The sequence below is a fragment of the Oncorhynchus masou genome, chromosome 5, assembly GCF_036934945.1.
Source record: "Oncorhynchus masou masou isolate Uvic2021 chromosome 5, UVic_Omas_1.1, whole genome shotgun sequence".
In the NCBI taxonomy this organism is placed as follows: domain Eukaryota; kingdom Metazoa; phylum Chordata; class Actinopteri; order Salmoniformes; family Salmonidae; genus Oncorhynchus; species Oncorhynchus masou.
The window spans coordinates 13,043,976-13,066,963 of NC_088216.1; the positions used below are offsets into that span (position 1 = coordinate 13,043,976).

General features: G+C 47.7%; 1 protein-coding gene across 1 annotated transcript in view; it reads left to right on the forward strand.

Annotated features, from left to right (window-relative positions):
- Positions 1–22,988, forward strand: part of tmc6b (transmembrane channel-like 6b) — a 52,543-nt gene that overhangs the window by 15,674 nt on the left and 13,881 nt on the right. Inside the window, exons 2-7 of the mRNA XM_064957181.1 lie at positions 10,293–10,507; positions 14,799–14,914; positions 15,826–15,984; positions 18,602–18,772; positions 18,908–19,016; positions 21,141–21,222. Of these exons, the coding sequence (XP_064813253.1) occupies positions 10,452–10,507; positions 14,799–14,914; positions 15,826–15,984; positions 18,602–18,772; positions 18,908–19,016; positions 21,141–21,222 (693 nt within the window). The 5' untranslated portion in view covers positions 10,293–10,451. The remainder of the gene's footprint in view (positions 1–10,292; positions 10,508–14,798; positions 14,915–15,825; positions 15,985–18,601; positions 18,773–18,907; positions 19,017–21,140; positions 21,223–22,988) is intronic.

Here is a 22,988-nt window from a genome sequence, read left to right on the forward strand (position 1 = left end):
TTTACCCTGTCCTGGGCCTGTATAGTTTCACCTTTACCCTGTCCTGGGCCTGTATAGTTTCACCTTTACCCTGTCCTGGGCCTGTATAGTTACACATTTACCCTGTCCGGGGCCTGTATAGTTTCACCTTTGCCCTGTCCGGGGCCTGTATAGTTTCACCTTTGCCCTGTCCGGGGCCTGTATAGTTTCACCTTTACCCTGTCCTGGGCCTGTATAGTTTCACCTTTACCCTGTCCTGGGCCTGTATAGTTTCACCTTTACCCTGTCCTAGGCCTGTATAGTTTCACCTTTACCCTGTCCTGGGCCTGTATAGTTTCACCTTTACCCTGTCCTGGGCCTGTATAGTTTCACATTTACCCTGTCCTGGGCCTGTATAGTTTCACCTTTACCCTGTCCTGGGCCTGTATAGTTACACCTTTACCCTGTCCGGGGCCTGTATAGTTTCACCTTTACATACTGTTTCTCCCCACAGCAACTTTAACATTTATAAAATGTTGTGTAGGTATATTACTGTTGTGTGAGTATATTAGTGTTGTGTGAGTATTTATTTTACCTTTATTTAACTACGCAAGTCAGTTAAGAACAAATTCTTATTTTCAATGACAGAACGACAGATTTGGACCTTGTCAGCTCAGGGACTTGAACTTGCAACCTTCCGGTTGCTAGTCCAACGCTCTAACCACTAGGCTACCCTGCCGCCCCACTAAGTATATTAGTGTTGTGGGAGTATATTAGTGTTGTGTGAGTATATTAGTGTTGTGTGAGTATATTAGTGTTGTGTGAGTATATTAGTGGTGTGTGAGTGCTGTATCGTCATGTTAATCTGCCATTGTGTTAGACAGTGCAGTAAATGTGTTTTCACTGACAGGCCAGCTGACTTGCTTTGTCTGGCTGTACTACAGACATACTTAGACCTGGAGACAGACACTGTTCAGGGGTTGTTGACAGTCTCTCTCTCTCTCTCTCTCACCTTTACCCTGTCCTGGGCCTGTATAGTTACACCTTTACCTCTCTCTCTCTCTCTCTCTCTCTGTCTCTCTCTCTCTCTCTCTGTCTCTGTCTCTCTGTCTCTGTCTCTGTCTCTGTCTCTGTCTCTGTCTCTGTCTCTGTCTCTGTCTCTCTCTCTCTCTCTCTGTCTCTCTCTCTCTCTCTCTCTCTCTCTCTGTCTTTGTCTCTCTCTCTCTGTCTTTGTCTCTCTCTCTCTCTCTCTCTCTCTCTCTCTCTCTCTCTCTCTCTCTCTCTCTCTCTCTCTCTCTCTCTCTCTCTCTCTCTCTCTCTCTCTCTCTCTCTCTCTCTCTCTCTCTCTCTCTCTCTCTCTCTCTCTCTCTCTCTCTCTCTCTCTCACACACACACACACACACACACACACACACACACACACACACACACACACACACACACACACACACACACACACACACACACACAGAGAGAGAGAAGGGACCTGGGTTCTGGTCAAAAGTAGTGCACTATATAGGGAATAGGGCTCTGGTCTAAACTAGTGCACTATATAGGGAATAGGGTTCTGGTCTAAAGTAGTGCACTATATAGGGAATAGGGTTCTGGTCTAAAGTAGTGCACTATATAGGGAATAGGGTTCTGGTCTAAAGTAGTGCACTATATAGGGAATAGGGCTCTGGTCAAAGGAGGGAGGACCGAAGGAGGGAGGACTGAAGGAGGGAGGACAGAGGTGCAGAAAGACTGTCAGTAATTGGAGACTTGGAGCAATGACGGAGTTGGAGATAATGGAACGTGAGAGAGAGAGGGAGAGAGAGAGGGGGGGGGATGTGGAGAGAGGGAGAGAAAGAAAGAGAGGGAGAGAAAGAAAGAGAGGGAGAGAATGTGGAGAGAAAGTGAGAGAGGGAGAGAATGTGAGAGGGAGAGAATGTGGAGAGAAAGTGAGAGAGGGAGAGAAAGTGAGAGGGAGAGAATGTGGAGAGAAAGTGAGAGAGGGAGAGAATGTGGAGAGAAAGAGAGAGAGGGAGAGAATTTGGAGAGAAAGTGAGAGAGGGAGAGAATTTGGAGAGAAAGTGAGAGAGGGAGAGAATGTGAGAGAGGGAGAGACAGAGGGAGAGAAAGTGGAGAGAATGTGGAGAGAGACACTGGAGGGGGAGGCTGTGAGATAATATGGAAATGCGTAGGTTATGGATTTGAACGGACTCAAAAGCACAGCCAAGACAATAGAGATTTGCAGAGAAAAGCTCAACAAAAGAGAGCAAGTTAGAGAGCGAGAGAGAGGGAGGGACTGAGAGAGGGACTGAGAGAGACAGAGAGAGAGAGAGAGGGGGACAGAGTGAGACAGAGAGAGAGGGGGACAGAGTGAGACAGAGAGAGAGGGGGACAGAGTGAGACTGAGAGAGAGAGGGGGACAGAGTGAGAGTGAGAGAGGGACTGCGAGTGAGAGAGGGACTGCCAGTGAGAGAGGGACTGAGAGTGAGAGAGAGGGACTGAGAGTGAGAGAGAGGGACTGAGAGTGAGAGAGAGGGACTGAGAGTGAGAGAGAGGGACTGAGAGTGAGAGAGAGGGACTGAGAGTGAGAGAGAGGGACTGAGAGTGAGAGAGAGGGACTGAGAGTGAGAGAGAGGGACAGAGAGAGAGGGTCTGTAGGAGAGAAAGAGAGAACATCTATGATAGAGAGATAAGGAGCGAGGAGGCAGAATAAAGACTAGTGAGAGGCTAGACAGGATGTGTAGAATGAACATGTTGAATCCATTCACTTCCACAGTGCATTCATATCTGCCCTCAGCTGTCTGCCTCTGATGAGGTCATCACGGAGGAGTTGTCTGTGCCAGGAAAAGAACCATGGAACTCCACCCAGTCTCACACACACACACACACACACACACACACACACACACACACACACACACACACACACACACACACACACACACACACACACACACACACACACACACACACACACACACACACACACACACACACACACACACACACACACACACAGGGCCCTGTAAAATCAGCGTTGCGGACAGACTCATGGAATCCAGACATTAAAACAGAATGTTATTGACTTTAGTAGGAAATCAACTAAATGTATTGAATTTATTACAACATTAATTAATTTGACAAAGTTTATCATAAGACATGAACAAAATACATCAGCGATCCCTATTTTCCTGCAACTTTCTGAAACAGTACAGTGTACAGTGTGTGTGTGTGTGTGTGTGTGTGTGTGTGTGTGTGTGTGTGTGTGTGTGTGTGTGTGTGTGTGTGTACCTCTACATTTTTTGTGGCCATTAGCGATGATGCTAATGATAGCCTTTCCTTCTCTATCAGAAGAAGGTTTTCTCAAACCTCAAACCTTCTCATTTAACCACAAAGTAGACTGACTACCTGGCAGAATGGTGTCATTATATTATCAATCCAGATGCCGTTTGTTTAGCAAAACTCTGCAATCACATGAGAGCTACAGAAACATCACTAACCAAACAACGGTCTCTTACTGGTAGGCAAGCACCATGGTCGTGTAGTGGACAACGGTCTCTTAGTGTAGTGGACAGCGGTCTCTTAGTGTAGTGGACAGCGGTCTCTTAGTGTAGTGGACAGGAGTCTCTTAGTGTAGTGGACAGCGGTCTCTTAGTGTAGTGGACAGCGGTCTCTTAGTGTAGAGGACAGCGGTCTCTTAGTGTAGTGGACAACGGTCTCTTAGTGTAGTGGACAACGGTCTCTTAGTGTAGTGGACAACGGTCTCTTAGTGTAGTGGACAACGGTCTCTTAGTGTAGTGGACAACGGTCTCTTAGTGTAGTGGACAGGGGTCTCTTAGTGTAGTGGACAGGGGTCTCTTAGTGTAGTGGACAGGGGTCTCTTAGTGTAGTGGACAGGGGTCTCTTAGTGTAGTGGACAGGGGTCTCTTAGTGTAGTGGACAGGGGTCTCTTAGTGTAGTGGACAGGGGTCTCTTAGTGTAGTGGACAGGGGTCTCTTAGTGTAGTGGACAGGGGTCTCTTAGTGTAGTGGACAGCGGTCTCTTAGTGTAGTGGACAGGGGTCTCTTAGTGTAGTGGACAGCGGTCTCTTAGTGTAGTGGACAGGGGTCTCTTAGTGTAGTGGACAGGGGTCTCTTAGTGTAGTGGACAGCGGTCTCTTAGTGTAGTGGACAGGGGTCTCTTAGTGTAGTGGACAGGGCCTCTTAGTGTAGTGGACAGGGGTCTCTTAGTGTAGTGGACAGCGGTCTCTTAGTGTAGTGGACAGGGGTCTCTTAGTGTAGTGGACAGCGGTCTCTTAGTGTAGAGGACAGCGGTCTCTTAGTGTAGTGGACAGCGGTCTCTTAGTGTAGAGGACAGCGGTCTCTTAGTGTAGTGGATAGGGGTCTCTTAGTGGACAGCGGTCTCTTAGTGTAGTGGACAGCGGTCTCTTAGTGTAGTGGACAGGGGTCTCTTAGTGTAGTGGACAGCGGTCTCTTAGTGTAGTGGACAGCGGTCTCTTAGTGTAGTGGACAGCGGTCTCTTAGTGTAGTGGACAGGGGTCTCTTAGTGTAGTGGACAGGGGTCTCTTAGTGTAGTGGACAGCGGTCTCTTAGTGTAGTGGACAGCGGTCTCTTAGTGTAGAGGACAGGGGTCTCTTAGTGTAGTGGACAGGGGTCTCTTAGTGTAGTGGACAGCGGTCTCTTAGTGTAGTGGACAGGGGTTTCTTAGTGTAGTGGACAGGGGTCTCTTAGAGTAGTGGAAAGCGGTCTCTTAGTGTAGTGGATAGCGGTCTCTTAGTGTAGTGGACAGGGGTCTCTTAGTGTAGTGGACAGCGGTCTCTTAGTGTAGTGGACAGGGGTCTCTTAGTGTAGTGGACAGGGGTCTCTTAGTGTAGTGGACAGGGGTCTCTTAGTGTAGTGGACAGCGGTCTCTTAGTGTAGTGGACAGCGGTCTCTTAGTGTAGTGGACAGGGGTCTCTTAGTGTAGTGGACAGCGGTCTCTTAGTGTAGAGGACAGCGGTCTCTTAGTGTAGTGGACAGCGGTCTCTTAGTGTAGAGGACAGCGGTCTCTTAGTGTAGTGGACAGGGGTCTCTTAGTGGACAGCGGTCTCTTAGTGTAGTGGACAGCGGTCTCTTAGTGTAGTGGACAGGGGTCTCTTAGTGTAGTGGACAGCAGTCTCTTAGTGTAGTGGACAGCGGTCTCTTAGTGTAGTGGACAGCGGTCTCTTAGTGTAGTGGACAGGGGTCTCTTAGTGTAGTGGACAGGGGTCTCTTAGTGTAGTGGACAGGGGTCTCTTAGTGTAGTGGACAGCGGTCTCTTAGTGTAGAGGACAGGGGTCTCTTAGTGTAGTGGACAGGGTCTCTTAGTGTAGTGGACAGCGGTCTCTTAGTGTAGTGGACAGGGGTTTCTTAGTGTAGTGGACAGGGGTCTCTTAGAGTAGTGGACAGCGGTCTCTTAGTGTAGTGGATAGCGGTCTCTTAGTGTAGTGGACAGGGGTCTCTTAGTGTAGTGGACAGCGGTCTCTTAGTGTAGTGGACAGGGGTCTCTTAGTGTAGTGGACAGGGGTCTCTTAGTGTAGTGGACAGGGGTCTCTTAGTGTAGTGGACAGCGGTCTCTTAGTGTAGTGGACAGCGGTCTCTTAGTGTAGTGGACAGGGGTCTCTTAGTGTAGTGGACAGGGGTCTCTTAGTGTAGTGGACAGCGGTCTCTTAGTGTAGTGGACAGGGGTCTCTTAGTGGACAGCGGTCTCTTAGTGTAGTGGACAGCGGTCTCTTAGTGTAGTGGACAGCGGTCTCTTAGTGTAGTGGACAGCGGTCTCTTAGTGTAGTGGACAGGGGTCTCTTAGTGTAGTTTACAACGGTCTCTTAGTGTAGTGGACAGGGGTCTCTTAGTGTAGTGGACAGGGGTTTCTTAGTGTAGTGGACAGGGGTCTCTTAGAGTAGTGGACAGCGGTTTCTTAGTGTAGTGGACAGCGGTCTCTTAGTGTAGAGGACAGGGGTCTCTTAGTGTAGTGGACAGGGGTCTCTTAGTGTAGTGGACAGCGGTCTCTTAGTGTAGTGGACAGGGGTTTCTTAGTGTAGTGGACAGGGGTCTCTTAGAGTAGTGGACAGCGGTCTCTTAGTGTAGTGGATAGCGGTCTCTTAGTGTAGTGGACAGGGGTCTCTTAGTGTAGTGGACAGCGGTCTCTTAGTGTAGTGGACAGGGGTCTCTTAGTGTAGTGGACAGGGGTCTCTTAGTGTAGTGGACAGGGGTCTCTTAGTGTAGTGGACAGGGGTCTCTTAGTGTAGTGGACAGCGGTCTCTTAGTGTAGTGGACAGGGGTCTCTTAGTGGACAGCGGTCTCTTAGTGTAGTGGACAGCGGTCTCTTAGTGTAGTGGACAGCGGTCTCTTAGTGTAGTGGACAGCGGTCTCTTAGTGTAGTGGACAGGGGTCTCTTAGTGTAGTGGACAGCAGTCTCTTAGTGTAGTGGACAGCGGTCTCTTAGTGTAGTGGACAGCGGTCTCTTAGTGTAGTGGACAGGGGTCTCTTAGTGTAGTGGACAGGGGTCTCTTAGTGTAGTGGACAGCGGTCTCTTAGTGTAGTGGACAGGGGTCTCTTAGTGTAGTGGACAGCGGTCTCTTAGTGTAGTGGACAGGGGTCTCTTAGTGTAGTGGACAGCGGTCTCTTAGTGTAGTGGACAGCGGTCTCTTAGTGTAGTGGACAGCGGTCTCTTAGTGTAGTGGACAGCGGTCTCTTAGTGTAGTGGACAGGGGTCTCTTAGTGTAGTTTACAACGGTCTCTTAGTGTAGTGGACAGGGGTCTCTTAGTGTAGTGGACAGCGGTCTCTTAGTGTAGTGGACAGCGGTCTCTTAGTGTAGTGGACAGCGGTCTCTTAGTGTAGTGGACAGGGGTCTCTTAGTGTAGTGGACAGGGGTCTCTTAGTGTAGTGGACAGCGGTCTCTTAGTGTAGTGGACAGCGGTCTCTTAGTGTAGTGGACAGGGGTCTCTTAGTGTAGTGGACAGGGGTCTCTTAGTGTAGTGGACAGCGGTCTCTTAGTGTAGTGGACAGCGGTCTCTTAGTGTAGTGGACAGGGGTCTCTTAGTGTAGTGGACAGGGGTCTCTTAGTGTAGTGGACAGGGGTCTCTTAGTGTAGTGGACAGGGGTCTCTTAGTGTAGTGGACAGGGGTCTCTTAGTGTAGTGGACAGCGGTCTCTTAGTGTAGTGGACAGCGGTCTCTTAGTGTAGTGGACAGCGGTCTCTTAGTGTAGTGGACAGGGGTCTCTTAGTGTAGTGGACAGGGGTCTCTTAGTGTAGTGGACAGGGGTCTCTTAGTGTAGTGGACAGGGGTCTCTTAGTGTAGTGGACAGGGGTCTCTTAGTGTTGGATGTCAGAAGGTGAATCCACCAATTTGTAAGTCGCTCTGGATAAGAGCGTCTGTTAAATGACTTAAATGTAATGTAAATGTAGTGGACAGCGGTCTCTTAGTGTAGTGGACAGGGGTCTCTTAGTGTAGTGGACAGGGGTCTCTTAGTGTAGTGGACAGCGGTCTCTTAGTGTAGTGGACAGGGGTCTCTTAGTGTAGTGGACAGCGGTCTCTTAGTGTAGTGGACAGGGGTCTCTTAGTGTAGTGGACAGCGGTCTCTTAGTGTAGTGGACAGCGGTCTCTTAGTGTAGTGGACAGCGGTCTCTTAGTGTAGTGGACAGGGGTCTCTTAGTGTAGTGGACAGGGGTCTCTTAGTGTAGTGGACAGGGGTCTCTTAGTGTAGTGTAGTGGACAGGGGTCTCTTAGTGTAGTGGACAGCGGTCTCTTAGTGTAGTGGACAGGGGTCTCTTAGTGTAGTGGACAGCGGTCTCTTAGTGTAGTGGACAGGGGTCTCTTAGTGTAGTGGACAGGGGTCTCTTAGTGTAGTGGACAGCGGTCTCTTAGTGTAGTGGACAGCGGTCTCTTAGTGTAGTGGACAGCGGTCTCTTAGTGTAGTGGACAGGGGTCTCTTAGTGTAGTGGACAGCGGTCTCTTAGTGTAGTGGACAGCGGTCTCTTAGTGTAGTGGACAGGGGTCTCTTAGTGTAGTGGACAGGGGTCTCTTAGTGTAGTGGACAATCCATCACATAGTCAGGATGCTTGGTGTATATTAGTGATGCACCGACATGACATTTTTGTCCGATACCGATATCCTCATATCCTCATATCCTCATATCCTCATATCCTCATATCCTGTTATCCTCATATCCTCATATCCTCATATCCTCATATCCTCATATCCTCATATCCTCATATTCTCATCTCCTCATATCCTCATATCCTGTTATCCTCATATCCTCATCTCCTCATATTCTCATCTCCTCATATTCTCATATCCTCATATCCTCATATCCTCATATCCTCATATCCTCATATTCATATTCTCATATCCTCATATCCTCATATTCTCATATCCTCATATCCTCATATTCTCATATCCTCATATCCTCATATCCTCATATTCTCATATCCTCATATCCTCATATCCTCATATTCTCATATCCTCATATTCTCATATCCTCATATCCTCATATCCTCATATCCTCATATTCTCATCTCCTCATATTCTCATATCCTCATATCCTCATATCCTGTTATCCTCATATCCTCATATCCTCATATCCTCATATTCTCATATCCTCATATCCTCATATCCTCATATCCTGTTATCCTCATATTCTCATATCCTCATATCCTCATATCCTCATATCCTGTTATCCTCATATCCTCATATTCTCATATCCTCATATCCTCATATCCTCATATCCTGTTATCCTCATATTCTCATATTCTCATATCCTCATATCCTCATATCCTGTTATCCTCATATCCTCATATCCTCATATCCTCATATCCTGTTATCCTCATATCCTCATATCCTCATATTCTCACATCCTCATATCCTGTTATCCTCATATCCTCATATCCTCATATCCTCATATCCTCATATCCTCATATTCTCATATCCTCATATCCTCATATCCTGTTATCCTCATATCCTCATATCCTCATATCCTCATATTCTCATATCCTCATATCCTCATATCCTCATATTCTCATCTCCTCATATTCTCATATCCTCATATCCTCATATCCTGTTATCCTCATATCCTGTTATCCTCATATCCTGTTATCCTCATATCCTGTTATCCTCATATCCTCATATCCTCATATCCTCATATCCTGTTATCCTCATATCCTCATATCCTCATATTCTCACATCCTCATATCCTGTTATCCTCATATCCTCATATCCTCATATCCTCATATCCTCATATCCTCATATTCTCATATCCTCATATCCTCATATCCTGTTATCCTCATATCCTCATATCCTCATATCCTCATATTCTCATATCCTCATATCCTCATATCCTCATATTCTCATCTCCTCATATTCTCATATCCTCATATCCTCATATCCTGTTATCCTCATATCCTGTTATCCTCATATCCTCATATCCTCATATCCTCATATTCTCATATCCTCATATCCTGATATCCTCATATTCTCATATCCTCATATCCTCATATCCTCATATGCTCATATTCTCATATCCTCATATTCTCATATCCTCATATCCTGTTATCCTCATGTCCTCATATCCTCATATCCTGTTCGATCCACACAGCAGACATTGTGGGCCAGGTTAAGAATGCTGTGTTGAATGTGTAGCGCTACATTTTACGTAATGACGTCATGTGCCTACGTTAGCTATATAGGTTTGCACGTCAGCTTTGACATCGGTTTTGCACATCGGCGTTAAACGAGACATCGGGCAGATACCGATGTTGGCATGTTTAGCTAATATCGTCTGATTCCGATATGTTCACCGATATATCATTCATCCCTGGTGTATTGGCCTGGTATGATGTTGGTCTAGTACTGTATTCAAACACTTCTCTGGTGAAACACACACACCAACTGCTGCTATGTTTTGTTGGTATGATAAAGAACTGCTTTAACGAGGTGTGTGTGTGTGTGTGTGTGTGTGTGTGTGTGTGTGTGTGTGTGTGTGTGTGTGTGTGTGTGTGTGTATGTGTGTGTGTGTGTGTGTGTGCGTGCGTGCGTGCGTCCTATTTGCGAACTCAGAACATCAGGTCCTGAACCCAGGTGAGAATGTATATCATCTGACCATTCAGGTTGACCAGAAGGCTCAGTATGATGAGGTCTTTGAAAATGGACTGGCGGATTATCTGTACAATTTAAGACTTGCTTACGTAACTGACTGATGACAGTAACACTACATTGTGTGTGTGTGCGTGCGTGTGTGTGTGTGCTACTAGAAGACAAGCTAAAACACGGAAAAGAGAGACCTTCAATCACCACACCTTATGATTCCTAACATTCCTCTCTCTCTCAGGTAGTTTTTGCAACACTATGCTAGGAGAGTGGAGAGGCGGGACTAAGCAGACACGTGTGTGACCCTTCTCTGTGATTGGTGGACAGAGATTGATGATTGACAGACAGACGGATAAAGAGAACGAGACAGACAGCAGAGAGGAGAGACGGGGAGAGAGAGATGGCTCACAGTGTCAACTTTGACCTGACTGCTGAACGCATGGAGGCTGGTCTGGAGTGAGTATCAATACACTATATCAGTGGAGGCTGGCCTGGAGGGAGTATCAATACACTATATCAGTGGAGGCTGGCCTGGAGTGAGTATCAATACACTATATCAGTGGAGGCTGGCCTGGAGGGAGTATCAATACACTATATCAGGGGAGGCTGGTCTGGAGGGAGTATCAATACACTATATCAGTGGAGGCTGGCCTGGAGGGAGTATCAATACACTATATCAGTGGAGGCTGGCCTGGAGGGAGTATCAATACACTATATCAGTGGAGGCTGGTCTGGAGGGAGTATCAATACACTATATCAGTGGAGGCTGGCCTGGAGGGAGTATCAATACACTATATCAGTGGAGGCTGGCCTGGAGGGAGTATCAATACACTATATCAGTGGAGGCTGGCCTGGAGGGAGTATCAATACACTATATCAGTGGAGGCTGGCCTGGAGGGAGTATCAATACACTATATCAGTGGAGGCTGGCCTGGAGGGAGTATCAATACACTATATCAGTGGAGGCTGGCCTGGAGGGAGTATCAATACACTATATCAGTGGAGGCTGGCCTGGAGGGAGTATCAATACACTATATCAGTGGAGGCTGGCCTGGAGGGAGTATCAATACACTATATCAGGGGAGGCTGGCCTGGAGGGAGTATCAATACACTATATCAGGGGAGGCTGCTGGGGGAGGACGGCTCATAATAGTGTCTGAAATGGATTGAATGGATTGAATGAATGGATTGAAAGGAATGAATGGATTGAATGGAATGAATGGAATGAATGTCTGGAATGGATGGAATGGAATGAATGGCTTGAATGGAATGAATGTCTGGAATGGATGGAATGGAATGAATGGAATGAATGTCTGGAATGGATGGAATGGAATGAATGGCTTGAATGGAATGAATGTCTGGAATGGATTGAATGGATTGAATGGAATGAATGGAATGAATGTCTGGAATGGATTGAATGGAATGAATGGCTTGAATGGAATGAATGTCTGGAATGGATGGAATGGAATGAATGGAATGAATGGAATGAATGTCTGGAATGGATTGAATGGATTGAATGGAATGAATGGAATGAATGGCTGGAATGGATGGAATGGAATGAATGGCTTGAATGGAATGAATGTCTGGAATGGATTGAATGGATTGAATGGAATGAATGGAATGAATGTCTGGAATGGATTGAATGGAATGAATGGCTTGAATGGAATGAATGTCTGGAATGGATGGAATGGAATGAATGGAATGAATGGAATGAATGGAATGAATGGAATGAATGTCTGGAATGGATTGAATGGAATGAATGGCTTGAATGGAATGAATGTCTGGAATGGATGGAATGGATTGAATGGAATGAATGTCTGGAATGTCTGGAATGGATGGAATGGATTGAATGGAATGAATGTCTGGAATGGATGGAATGGATTGAATGGAATGAATGTCTGGAATGGAATGGATGGAATGAATGTCTGGAATGGATGGAATGGATTGGATGGAATGGTATCAGACGCGTTGCATTTCCCATGTGTCTGATGCCGTTCCATTCACTCCATTCCATCCGTTATTATGAGCCGTCCTCCCCCAGCAGCCTCCACTGGACTACAGCGACAACATTCTGCCTCCTCCACCTCCTTCCACATTTCCTCTCTGCCTTTCTTCATCCTCCTCTTGGAGAACAGACTCGTATCGATCTACTTCTCTCTCCTATGGAGAGGTCCTGAGGTACAAAACGCCCGTTTGTGTTCCAGTTCGTTATCTGTGTTGAGCGTGGAGAGAGAGGAGGGGTATCACTCTCTGTTTGATGTGCTACTGGCTTCCCAATGTGTCTGTCTCCCCCTGTCTCTCTCTGTTTGATGTGCTACTGGCTTCCCAATGTGTCTGCCTCCCCCTGTCTCTCTCTGTTTGATGTGCTACTGGCTTCCCAATGTGTCTGTCTCCCCCTGTCTCTCTGTTTGATGTGCTACTGGCTTCCCAATGTGTCTGTCTCCCCCTGTCTCTCTCTGTTTGATGTGCTACTGGCTTCCCAATGTGTCTGTCTCCCCCTGTCTCTCTCTGTTTGATGTGCTACTGGCTTCCCAATGTGTCTGTCTCCCCCTGTCTCCCTCTGTTTGATGTGCTACTGGCTTCCCAATGTGTCTGTCTCCCCCTGTCACTCTCTGTTTGATGTGCTACTGGCTTCCCAATGTGTCTGTCTCCCCCTGTCTCCCTCTGTTTGATGTGCTACTGGCTTCCCAATGTGTCTGTCTCCCCCTGTCTCCCTCTGTCTTTGATGTGCTACTGGCTTCCCAATGTGTCTGTCTCCCCCTGTCTCCCTCTGTCTTTGATGTGCTACTGGCTTCCCAATGTGTCTGTCTCCCCCTGTCTCCCTCTGTCTTTGATGTGCTACTGGCTTCCCAATGTGTCTGTCTCCCCCTGTCTCTCTCTGTTTGATGTGCTACTGGCTTCCCAATGTGTCTGTCTCCCCCTGTCTCTCTCTGTTTGATGTGCTACTGGCTTCCCAATGTGTCTGTCTCCCCCTGTCTCTCTCTGTTTGATGTGCTACTGGCTTCCCAATGTGTCTGTCTCCCCCTGTCTCTCTGTTTGATGTGCTACTGGCTTCCCAATGTGTCTGTCTCCCCCTGTCTCTCTCTGTCTTTGATGTGTTGATGTTCTGGTAAACAGAAGAGGATTAGAATAAGACAATGACAGGGTTAACTGTCTGTTTGATGTTCTGGTAAACAGAAGAGGATTAAAATCAGACAATGACAGGGTTAACTGTCTGTTTGATGTTCTGGTAAACAGAAGAGGATTAAAACAAGACAATGACAGGGTTAACTGTCTGTTTGATTTTCTGGTAAACAGAAGAGGATTAAAATAAGACAATGACAGGGTTAACTGTCTGTTTGATTTTCTGGTAAACAGAAGAGGATTAAAATAAGACAATGACAGGGTTAACTGTCTGTTTGATGTTCTGGTAAACAGAAGAGGATTAAAATAAGACAATGACAGGGTTAACTGTCTGTTTGATGTTCTGGTAAACAGAAGAGGATTAAAATAAGACAATGACAGGGTTAACTGTCTGTTTGATGTTCTGGTAAACAGAAGATGATTAAAATAAGACAATGACAGGGTTAACTGTCTGTTTGATGTTCTGGTAAACAGAAGAGGATTAAAATAAGACAATGACAGGGTTAACTGTCTGTTTGATGTTCTGGTAAACAGAAGAGGATTAAAATAAGACAATGACAGGGTTAACTGTCTGTTTGATGTTCTTTGAGGCAACTCTTTGAGGCCCAATTCTACACAGTACCAGTATCCAGCCAGACCTATTGTTCTCACAGAACAGACTGACTGTGTTTGTTGGACTGTTTGACTAGTCTTTGTTCGTGTGTGTGTGTGTGTGTGTGTGTGTGTGTGTGTGTGTGTGTGTGTGTGTGTGTGTGTGTGTGTGTGTGTGTGTGTGTGTGTGTGTGTGTGTTGTATTTACTGAGGAGAATTTTATGAGTGACTCACTTCCTGTGGTGTTCAGCTGCAGGGTCCCTGGGGAACAAAAGGCTTGTGATTGTGGTTCCTTTCAAATGTGGTGTTAAAAGGCCATGAATTATGAGACATGAAGAGTTGTCAGGGCTGAAGCCTCGCGGTGAGGAGTGTGTACACCGTGGTGGTTTGTCTGAACACTGGTTACTAGTTATGGGTGTGTTTGTCTTTAGTGTGTGTGTGTGTGTGTGTGTGTGTGTGTGTGTGTGTGTGTGTGTGTGTGTGTGTGTGTGTGTGTGTGTGTGTGTGTGTTTGTCTTTAGTGTGTGTGTGTGTGTGTTTGTCTTTAGTGTGTGTGTGTGTTTGTCTTTAGTGTGTGTGTGTGTGTGTGTTTGTCTTTAGTGTGTGTGTGTGTGTGTGTGTGTGTGTGTGTTTGTCTTTGTGTGTGTGTGTGTGTGTCCGACCCACGGAAGTACCCCCTCTCTCTTTTAAATGCCATATTATGTCTATATACAGTGTTGTAACAATGTACAAAAAACATAAATATGGCTTGTATTTACAATGGTGTTTGTTCTTTACTGGTTGACCTTTGCTTGTGGCAACAGGTCACAAATCTTGCCGCTGAGATGGCACACTGTGGTATTTCACCCAGTAGATATGGGAGTTTTTTGGGTTTGTTTTCTAATTCGCTGTATGTATGTATGTATGTATGTATGTATGTATGTATGTATGTATGTATGTATGTATGTATGTATGTATGTATGTATGTATGTATATGTATGTGTGTATGTGTGTATGTGTGTGTGTGTGTGTGTGTGTGTGTATGTATGTAACAGGAGCCCAGCGGATGAAGAGGGGGTCCATGACTCCTTTAACCAGCTGATAGAGGATCAGAGACAGGAAGCCTTGGAGCTGCAGGAACTACAGAGAGACCTGGACGAGGAGGAACGAGGTAGTGTGTGACTGGGTATAAGAGAGAGAGACTTAGTGAGTGTGTGTGTGTGTGACTGGGTACAAGAGAGAGAGACTTAGTGTTAGAGTGTGGTGTGTGTGACTGGGTACAAGAGAGAAAGACTTAGTGTTAGAGTGTGTGTGTGTGTGTGACTGGGTATAAGAGAGAAAGACTTAGTGTTAGAGTGTGGTGTGTGTGACTGTGTATAAGAGAGAGAGACTTAGTGAGTGTGTGTGTGTGTGTGACTGGGTATAAGAGAGAGAGTCTTAGTGTTAGAGTGTGGTGTGTGTGACTGGGTATAAGAGAGAAAGACTTAGTGTTAGAGTGTGGTGTGTGTGACTGTGTATAAGAGAGAGAGACTTAGTGTTAGAGTGTGGTGTGTGTGTGACTGGGTATAAGAGAGAGAGACTTAGTGTTAGAGTGTGGTGTGTGTGTGACTGGGTATAAGAGAGAGAGACTTAGTGTTAGAGTGTGGTGTGTGTGTGACTGGGTATAAGAGAGAGAGACTTAGTGTTAGAGTGGTGTGTGTGTGACTGGGTATAAGAGAGAGAGAGACCTAGTGTTAGTGTGGTGTGTGTGACTGGGTATAAGAGAGAGAGAGACTTAGTGTTAGAGTGGTGTGTGTGTGACTGGGTATAAGAGAGAGAGAGACCTAGTGTTAGTGTGGTGTGTGTGACTGGGTATAAGAGAGAGAGAGACTTAGTGTTAGAGTGTGGTGTGTGTGTGACTGGGTATAAGAGAGAGAGAGACTTAGTGTTAGAGTGTGGTGTGTGTGTGACTGGGTATAAGAGAGAGAGAGACTTAGTGTTAGAGTGTGGTGTGTGTGTGACTGGGTATAAGAGAGAGAGAGACTTAGTGTTAGTGTGGTGTGTGTGAAAACAGACGTAACCGTCATACTCTCCTTCCTCCAGACAGTGTAGCGTACCTGTCCAGCCCTGGTCAGGAGATATGGCGTGGGAGCGCGGGGAGGGGTGAGGAGGAAGGGGGGAGACAGTTAGACCCCCTTCTAGAGGAACGCTGGTCCTCCGCCACCCTCAAAGTCCTCTCCTCCATGCCCAGCCGCACCATCGGTAAGTCACCCCTACGACACCCTTATGACATACTTATGGCACCTCTACATCACCTTTATGACATACTTATGGCACCTCTACGACACCTTTATGACATACTTATGGCACCTCTACGACACCTTTATGACATACTTATGGCACCTCTACGACACCCTTATGACATACTTATGGCACGTCTACGACACTCTTATGACCGTCTTAAGATGGCTGTATGGACACCTACCTAGTATTTCTTCTGTTCACGCTTCATGAGAGAGAGAGCGAGGTAGTTTCAGAAGTCTAAACTATTTCTGCCGTTGTCATGTGACTGTTAGTTCCTCTAGCTAGCAGGTGTGTCAGCCAGCCAGCCAGCCAGCCAACCAGCCAGCCAGCCAGCCAGTCAGCCAGCCAGCCAGCTAGCCAACCAGCCAGCCAGCCAGCCACTATCAACACATCAACAGATACTGTATCTAACACAGTGGCTCTAAAAACACCATGGCACAAACAAGACTTCTGCCCCTCTACAAGACGAAGTTTAGGAATCATGTATCTACACACCTTCCCTCACCCCCCTCTTAGCGGAGGTGCTGTCATCTCTTAACGGAGGTGCTGTCATCTCTTAACGGAGGTGCTGTCATCTCTTAACGGAGGTGCTGTCATCTCTTAAAGGAGGTGCTGTCATCTCTTAACGGAGGTGCTGTCATCTCTTAAAGGAGGTGCTGTCATCTCTTAAAGGAGGTGCTGTCATCTCTTAAAGGAGGTGCTGTCATCTCTTAACGGAGGTGCTGTCATCTCTTAACGGAGGTGCTGTCATCTCTTAACGGAGGTGCTGTCATCTCTTAGTGGAGGTGCTGTCATCTCTCAGTACTAGACCCTGTTAACGTCCTCTCCTCTCTCTAGGTCGTAGTCGAGGTGCTGTCATCTCTTAGTGGAGGTGCTGTCATCTCTCAGTACTATAACAGGTCCCTGTTAACGTCCTCTCCTCACTCTAGGTCGTCGTCGAGGTGCTGTCATCTCTCAGTGGAGGTGCTGTCATCTCTCAGTACTATAACGGGACCCCGTTAACGTCCTCTCCTCTCTCTAGGTCGTAGTGGAGGTGCTGTCATCTCTCAGTACTATAACGGGACCCCGTTAACGTCCTCTCCTCTCTCTAGGTCATAGTGGAGGTGCTGTCATCTCTCAGTACTATAACAGGACCCTGTTAACGTCCTCTCCTCTCTCTAGGTCGTGGTGGAGGTGCTGTCATCTCTTAACGGAGGTGCTGTCATCTCTCAGTACTAGACTCTGTTAACTTCCTGTCGTCTCTCTAGGTCGTAGTGGAGGTGCTGTCATCTGTTAGTGGAGGTGCTGTCATCTCTCAGTACTATAACAGGACCCTGTTAACTTCCTGGCGTCTCTCTAGGTCGTAGTCGAGGTGCTGTCATCTCTTAGTCGAGGTGCTGTCATTTCTCAGTACTATAACGGGACCCTGTTAACGTCCTCTCTTCTCTCTAGGACGTAGTCGAGGTGCTGTCATCTCTTAGTGGAGGTGCTGTCATCTCTCAGTACTATAACAGGACCCTGTTAACGTCCTCTCCTCTCTCTAGGTCGTAGTGGAGGTGCTGTCATCTGTTAGTGGAGGTGCTGTCATCTCTCAGTACTATAACAGGACCCTGTTAACGTCCTCTCTTCTCTCTAGGTCGTAGTGGAGGTGCTGTCATCTCTTAGTGGAGGTGCTGTCATCTCTCAGTACTATAACAGGACCCTGTTAACGTCCTCTCCTCTCTCTAGGTCGTAGTCGAGGTGCTGTCATCTCTCAGTACTATAACGGGACCCTGTTAACGTCCTCTCCTCTCTCTAGGTCGTGGTGGAGGTGCTGTCATCTCTTAACGGAGGTGCTGTCATCTCTCAGTACTAGACTCTGTTAACCTCCTGGCGTCTCTCTAGGTCGTAGTCGAGGTGCTGTCATCTCTTAGTGGAGGTGCTGTCATCTCTCAGTACTATAACAGGACCCTGTTAACGTCCTCTCCTCTCTCTAGGTCGTAGTGGAGGTGCTGTCATCTGTTAGTGGAGGTGCTGTCATCTCTCAGTACTATAACGGGACCCTGTTAACGTCCTCTCCTCTCTCTAGGTCGTGGTGGAGGTGCTGTCATCTCTTAACGGAGGTGCTGTCATCTCTCAGTACTAGACTCTGTTAACCTCCTGGCGTCTCTCTAGGTCGTAGTCGAGGTGCTGTCATCTCTTAGTCGAGGTGCTGTCATCTCTCAGTACTATAACAGGACCCTGTTAACGTCCTCTCCTCTCTCTAGGTCGTAGTCGAGGTGCTGTCATCTCTTAGTGGAGGTGCTGTCATCTCTTAGTGGAGGTGCTGTCATCTCTCAGTACTAGACCCTGTTAACGTCCTCTCCTCTCTCTAGGTCGTAGTCGAGGTGCTGTCATCTCTTAGTGGAGGTGCTGTCATCTCTCAGTACTAGACCCTGTTAACGTCCTCTCCTCTCTCTAGGTCGTAGTCGAGGTGCTGTCATCTCTTAGTGGAGGTGCTGTCATCTCTCAGTACTAGACCCTGTTAACGTCCTCTCCTCTCTCTAGGTCGTAGTCGAGGTGCTGTCATCTCTTAGTACTATAGCAGGACCCTGTTAACGTCCTCTCCTCTCTCTAGGTCGTAGTCGAGGTGCTGTCATCTCTCAGTACTATAACAGGACCATGAAGTTGAGAAGACGCAGACAGAGCAGGCCTTCCATAAAGGACTTTTCCCGCTCCGCACGGCCCAGTATCCGTGGTTACGGCATGGAGACAGACTGCATGGAGACCGAGGGCGTGGATGAGGAGGGTGAGGTCACTCATTTAAACGTTACATACGCACTGAAATACCGACATTTTTGTTGTTGTAATGACGCCATAACCTACTCATAACTAATGTGTGTGTCTGTCCGTCTCTGTGTGTGTGCGCGTCTTTGCGCTGCAGGGCGTAAGCGTGACCAACTGGTCAACAACCTTCAGAACCTCTCTCTGAGTGACCGGGTCAGGATGCTGCGAGGCATGCCTCTCTCTGTGGCAGAGAAGAGTGACCTAAGGTATCTATACTCCTCTACCATCCTGCTGCCCATCTCTCTCTTTCTCCATCCCTCTATCCTGCTGTCCATCTCTCTCTCTTTCTCATCCCTCTATCCTGCTGTCCATCTCTCTCTTTCCCCATCTCTGTATCCTGCTGTCCATCTCTCTCTTTCTCCATCCCTCTATCCTGCTGTCCATCTCTCTCTCTTTCTCATCCCTCTATCCTGCTGTCCATCTCTCTCTTTCCCCATCTCTGTATCCTGCTGTCCATCTCTCTCTCTTTCTCCATCCCTCTATCCTGCTGTCCATATCTCTCTCTTTCTCCATCCCTCTATCCTGCTGTCCATCTCTCTCTTTCTCCATCCCTCTATCCTGCTGTCCATCTCTCTCTCTTTCTCATCCCTCTATCCTGCTGTCCATCTCTCTCTCTTTCTCATCCCTCTATCCTGCTGTCCATCTCTCTCTCTTTCTCATCCCTCTATCCTGCTGTCCATCTCTCTCTTTCTCCATCCCTCTATCCTGCTGTCCATCTCTCTCTCTTTCTCCATCCCTCTATCCTGCTGTCCATCTCTCTCTTTCTCCATCCCTCTATCCTGCTGTCCATCTCTCTCTTTCCCCATCTCTGTATCCTGCTGTCCATCTCTCTCTCTTTCTCCATCCCTCTATCCTGCTGTCCATCTCTCTCTTTCTCATCCCTCTATCCTGCTGTCCATCTCTCTCTCTCTTTCTCCATCCCTCTATCCTGCTGTCCATCTCTCTCTTTCTCCATCCCTCTATCCTGCTGTCCATCTCTCTCTTTCTCCATCCCTCTATCCTGCTGTCCATCTCTCTCTTTCTCCATCCCTCTATCCTGCTGTCCATCTCTCTCTCTTTCTCCATCCCTCTATCCTGCTGTCCATATCTCTCTCTTTCTCCATCCCTCTATCCTGCTGTCCATCTCTCTCTTTCTCCATCCCTCTATCTTGCTGTCCATCTCTGTCTTACTCCAACCCTCTATCTTGCTGTCCATCTCTCTCTTTCTCCATCCCTCTATCCTGCTGTCCATCTCTCTCTTTCTCATCCCTCTATCCTGCTGTCCATCTCTCTCTTTCTCCATCCCTCTATCCTGCTGTCCATCTCTCTCTTTCTCCATCCCTCTATCCTGCTGTCCATCTCTCTGTCTATTTCTCCTCTCTCTCACTCCTATCAATTCAATTCAAGGGCTTTATTGGCATGGGAAACACATATTAGCATTGTCAAAGCAATAATATACAAAAGTTAAATCAACAAAAATGAACAGTAAACATTACACTCACAGAAGTATCTCTCTCTCTCTCCTCCCTGCAGCTCTATCAATAGATCTCTTCCATAAGTGAGTGACAGAGGAATATAGTATCATCTTGTAACCACCTCCCCCCTCTCTCCCTCCCTCTCTCCCCTCCTCCCTCCCTCTCTCCCCTCCTCCCTCCCTCCCCGATCCCTCTCTCCCCATCCCTCTCCCCCATCCCTCTTTCTCTCCATCCCTCTTTCTCCCCCATCCCTCTTTCTCCCCCATCCCTCTCTCCCCTCCTCCCTCTCTCTCTTCTCCCCCATCCCTCTCTCCCCTCCTCCCTCTCTCCCTCCTCCCTCGCTCCCTCTCCCCTCTCTCCCCCATCCCTCTCCCCCATCCCTCTTTCTCATCCCATCCCTCTTTCTCCCCCATCCCTCTTTCTCCCCCATCCCTCTCTCCCCTCCTCCCTCTCTCCCCTCCTCCCTTTCTCCCCCATCCCTCTCTCCCCCTCCTCCCTCTCTCTCTTCTCCCCCATCCCTCTCTCCCCTCCTCCCTCTCTCCCTCCTCCCTCGTTCCCTCTCCCCTCTCTCCCCATCCCTCTCCCCCATCCCTCTTTCTCATCCCATCCCTCTTTCTCCCCCATCCCTCTTTCTCCCCCATCCCTCTCTCCCCTCCTCCCTCTCTCCCCTCCTCCCTTTCTCCCCCATCCCTCTCTCCCCTCCTCCCTCTCTCCCCTCATCCCTCTCTCCCCTCCTCCCTCTTTCCCCATCCCCCTCTCTCTCCCCATCCCTCTCCACTCCTCCCTCTCTCCCCTCCTCCCTTTCTCCCCCATCTCTCTCTCCCCCCATCCCTCTCTCCCCTCATCCCTCTCTCCCCCATCCCTCTCTCTCTCCAGGAGGTTGGCTGACAGGAAGGGTCAACGCTCCAATCACAGTCAGATCCCCTGTTGCAGCCAGCTCAAGTATCACATCATCATCGTAAGTCACACAGTCAGATCTCCTGCTCCAATATTATTACATTGGTCCAGTTTCTGATGCATTTCAGGCGTCCACCACGTCATGCACTCTGCAGCTGGCCATCAGATTGCTGATCATGTGATGTGGTTGTTATCTGACATGTTCAACACCTATCCAGGCCTCAGCTGATCTGTCTGGACAGCAATCATGGTGTTTTGTCTTAGTTTCTGTGGCTGTCAGGGGTTTACAGCTGTGGTCTCCCAGCGGTCGTGACAGACATATGTCATGTTGGTGGGTGTTTCCTGTAGCTGTGTATTACAATCTACTGATGGTGTTCTAGTCCTCTTCACAATCATATGGTCCATTCTCTTAGACTAGGCCCTGCTCATTATGGGTGAATCACACGGTCCATTCTCTTAGACTAGGCCCTGCTCATTATGGGTGAATTGTACGGTCCATTCTCTTAGACTTGGCCCTGCTCATTATGGGTGAATCACACGGTCCATTCTCTTAGACTAGGCCCTGCTCATTATGGGTGAATCGTACGGTCCATTCTCTTAGACTAGGCCCTGCTCATTATGGGTGAATCACACGGTCCATTCTCTTAGACTAGGTCCTGCTCATTATGGGTGAATCACACGGTCCATTCTCTTAGACTAGGCCCTGCTCATTATGGGTGAATCACACGGTCCATTCTCTTAGACTAGGCCCTGCTCATTATGGGTGAATCACACGGTCCATTCTCTTAGACTAGGCCCTGCTCATTATGGGTGAATTGTACGGTCCATTCTCTTAGACTAGGCCCTGCTCATTATGGGTGAATTGTACGGTCCATTCTCTTAGACTAGGCCCTGCTCATTATGGGTGAATCACACGGTCCATTCTCTTAGACTAGGTCCTGCTCATTATGGGTGAATCACACGGTCCATTCTCTTAGACTAGGCCCTGCTCATTATGGGTGAATCACACGGTCCATTCTCTTAGACTAGGCCCTGCTCATTATGGGTGAATCACACGGTCCATTCTCTTAGACTAGGTCCTGCTCATTATGGGTGAATCACACGGTCCATTCTCTTAGACTAGGTCCTGCTCATTATGGGTGAATCACACAGTCCATTCTCTTAGACTAGGTCCTGCTCATTATGGGTGAATCACACGGTCCATTCTCTTAGACTAGGCCCTGCTCATTATGGGTGAATCGTACGGTCCATTCTCTTAGACTTGGCCCTGCTCATTATGGGTGAATCACACGGTCCATTCTCTTAGACTAGGCCCTGCTCATTATGGGTGAATCACACGGTCCATTCTCTTAGACTAGGTCCTGCTCATTATGGGTGAATCACACGGTCCATTCTCTTAGACTAGGCCCTGCTCATTATGGGTGAATCACACGGTCCATTCTCTTAGACTAGGTCCTGCTCATTATGGGTGAATCACACGGTCCATTCTCTTAGACTAGGTCCTGCTCATTATGGGTGAATCACACAGTCCATTCTCTTAGACTAGGTCCTGCTCATTATGGGTGAATCACACGGTCCATTCTCTTAGACTAGGCCCTGCTCATTATGGGTGAATCGTACGGTCCATTCTCTTAGACTAGGCCCTGCTCATTATGGGTGAATCACACGGTCCATTCTCTTAGACTAGGCCCTGCTCATTATGGGTGAATCACACGGTCCATTCTCTTAGACTAGGCCCTGCTCATTATGGGTGAATCACACGGTCCATTCTCTTAGACTAGGCCCTGCTCATTATGGGTGAATCACACGGTCCATTCTCTTAGACTA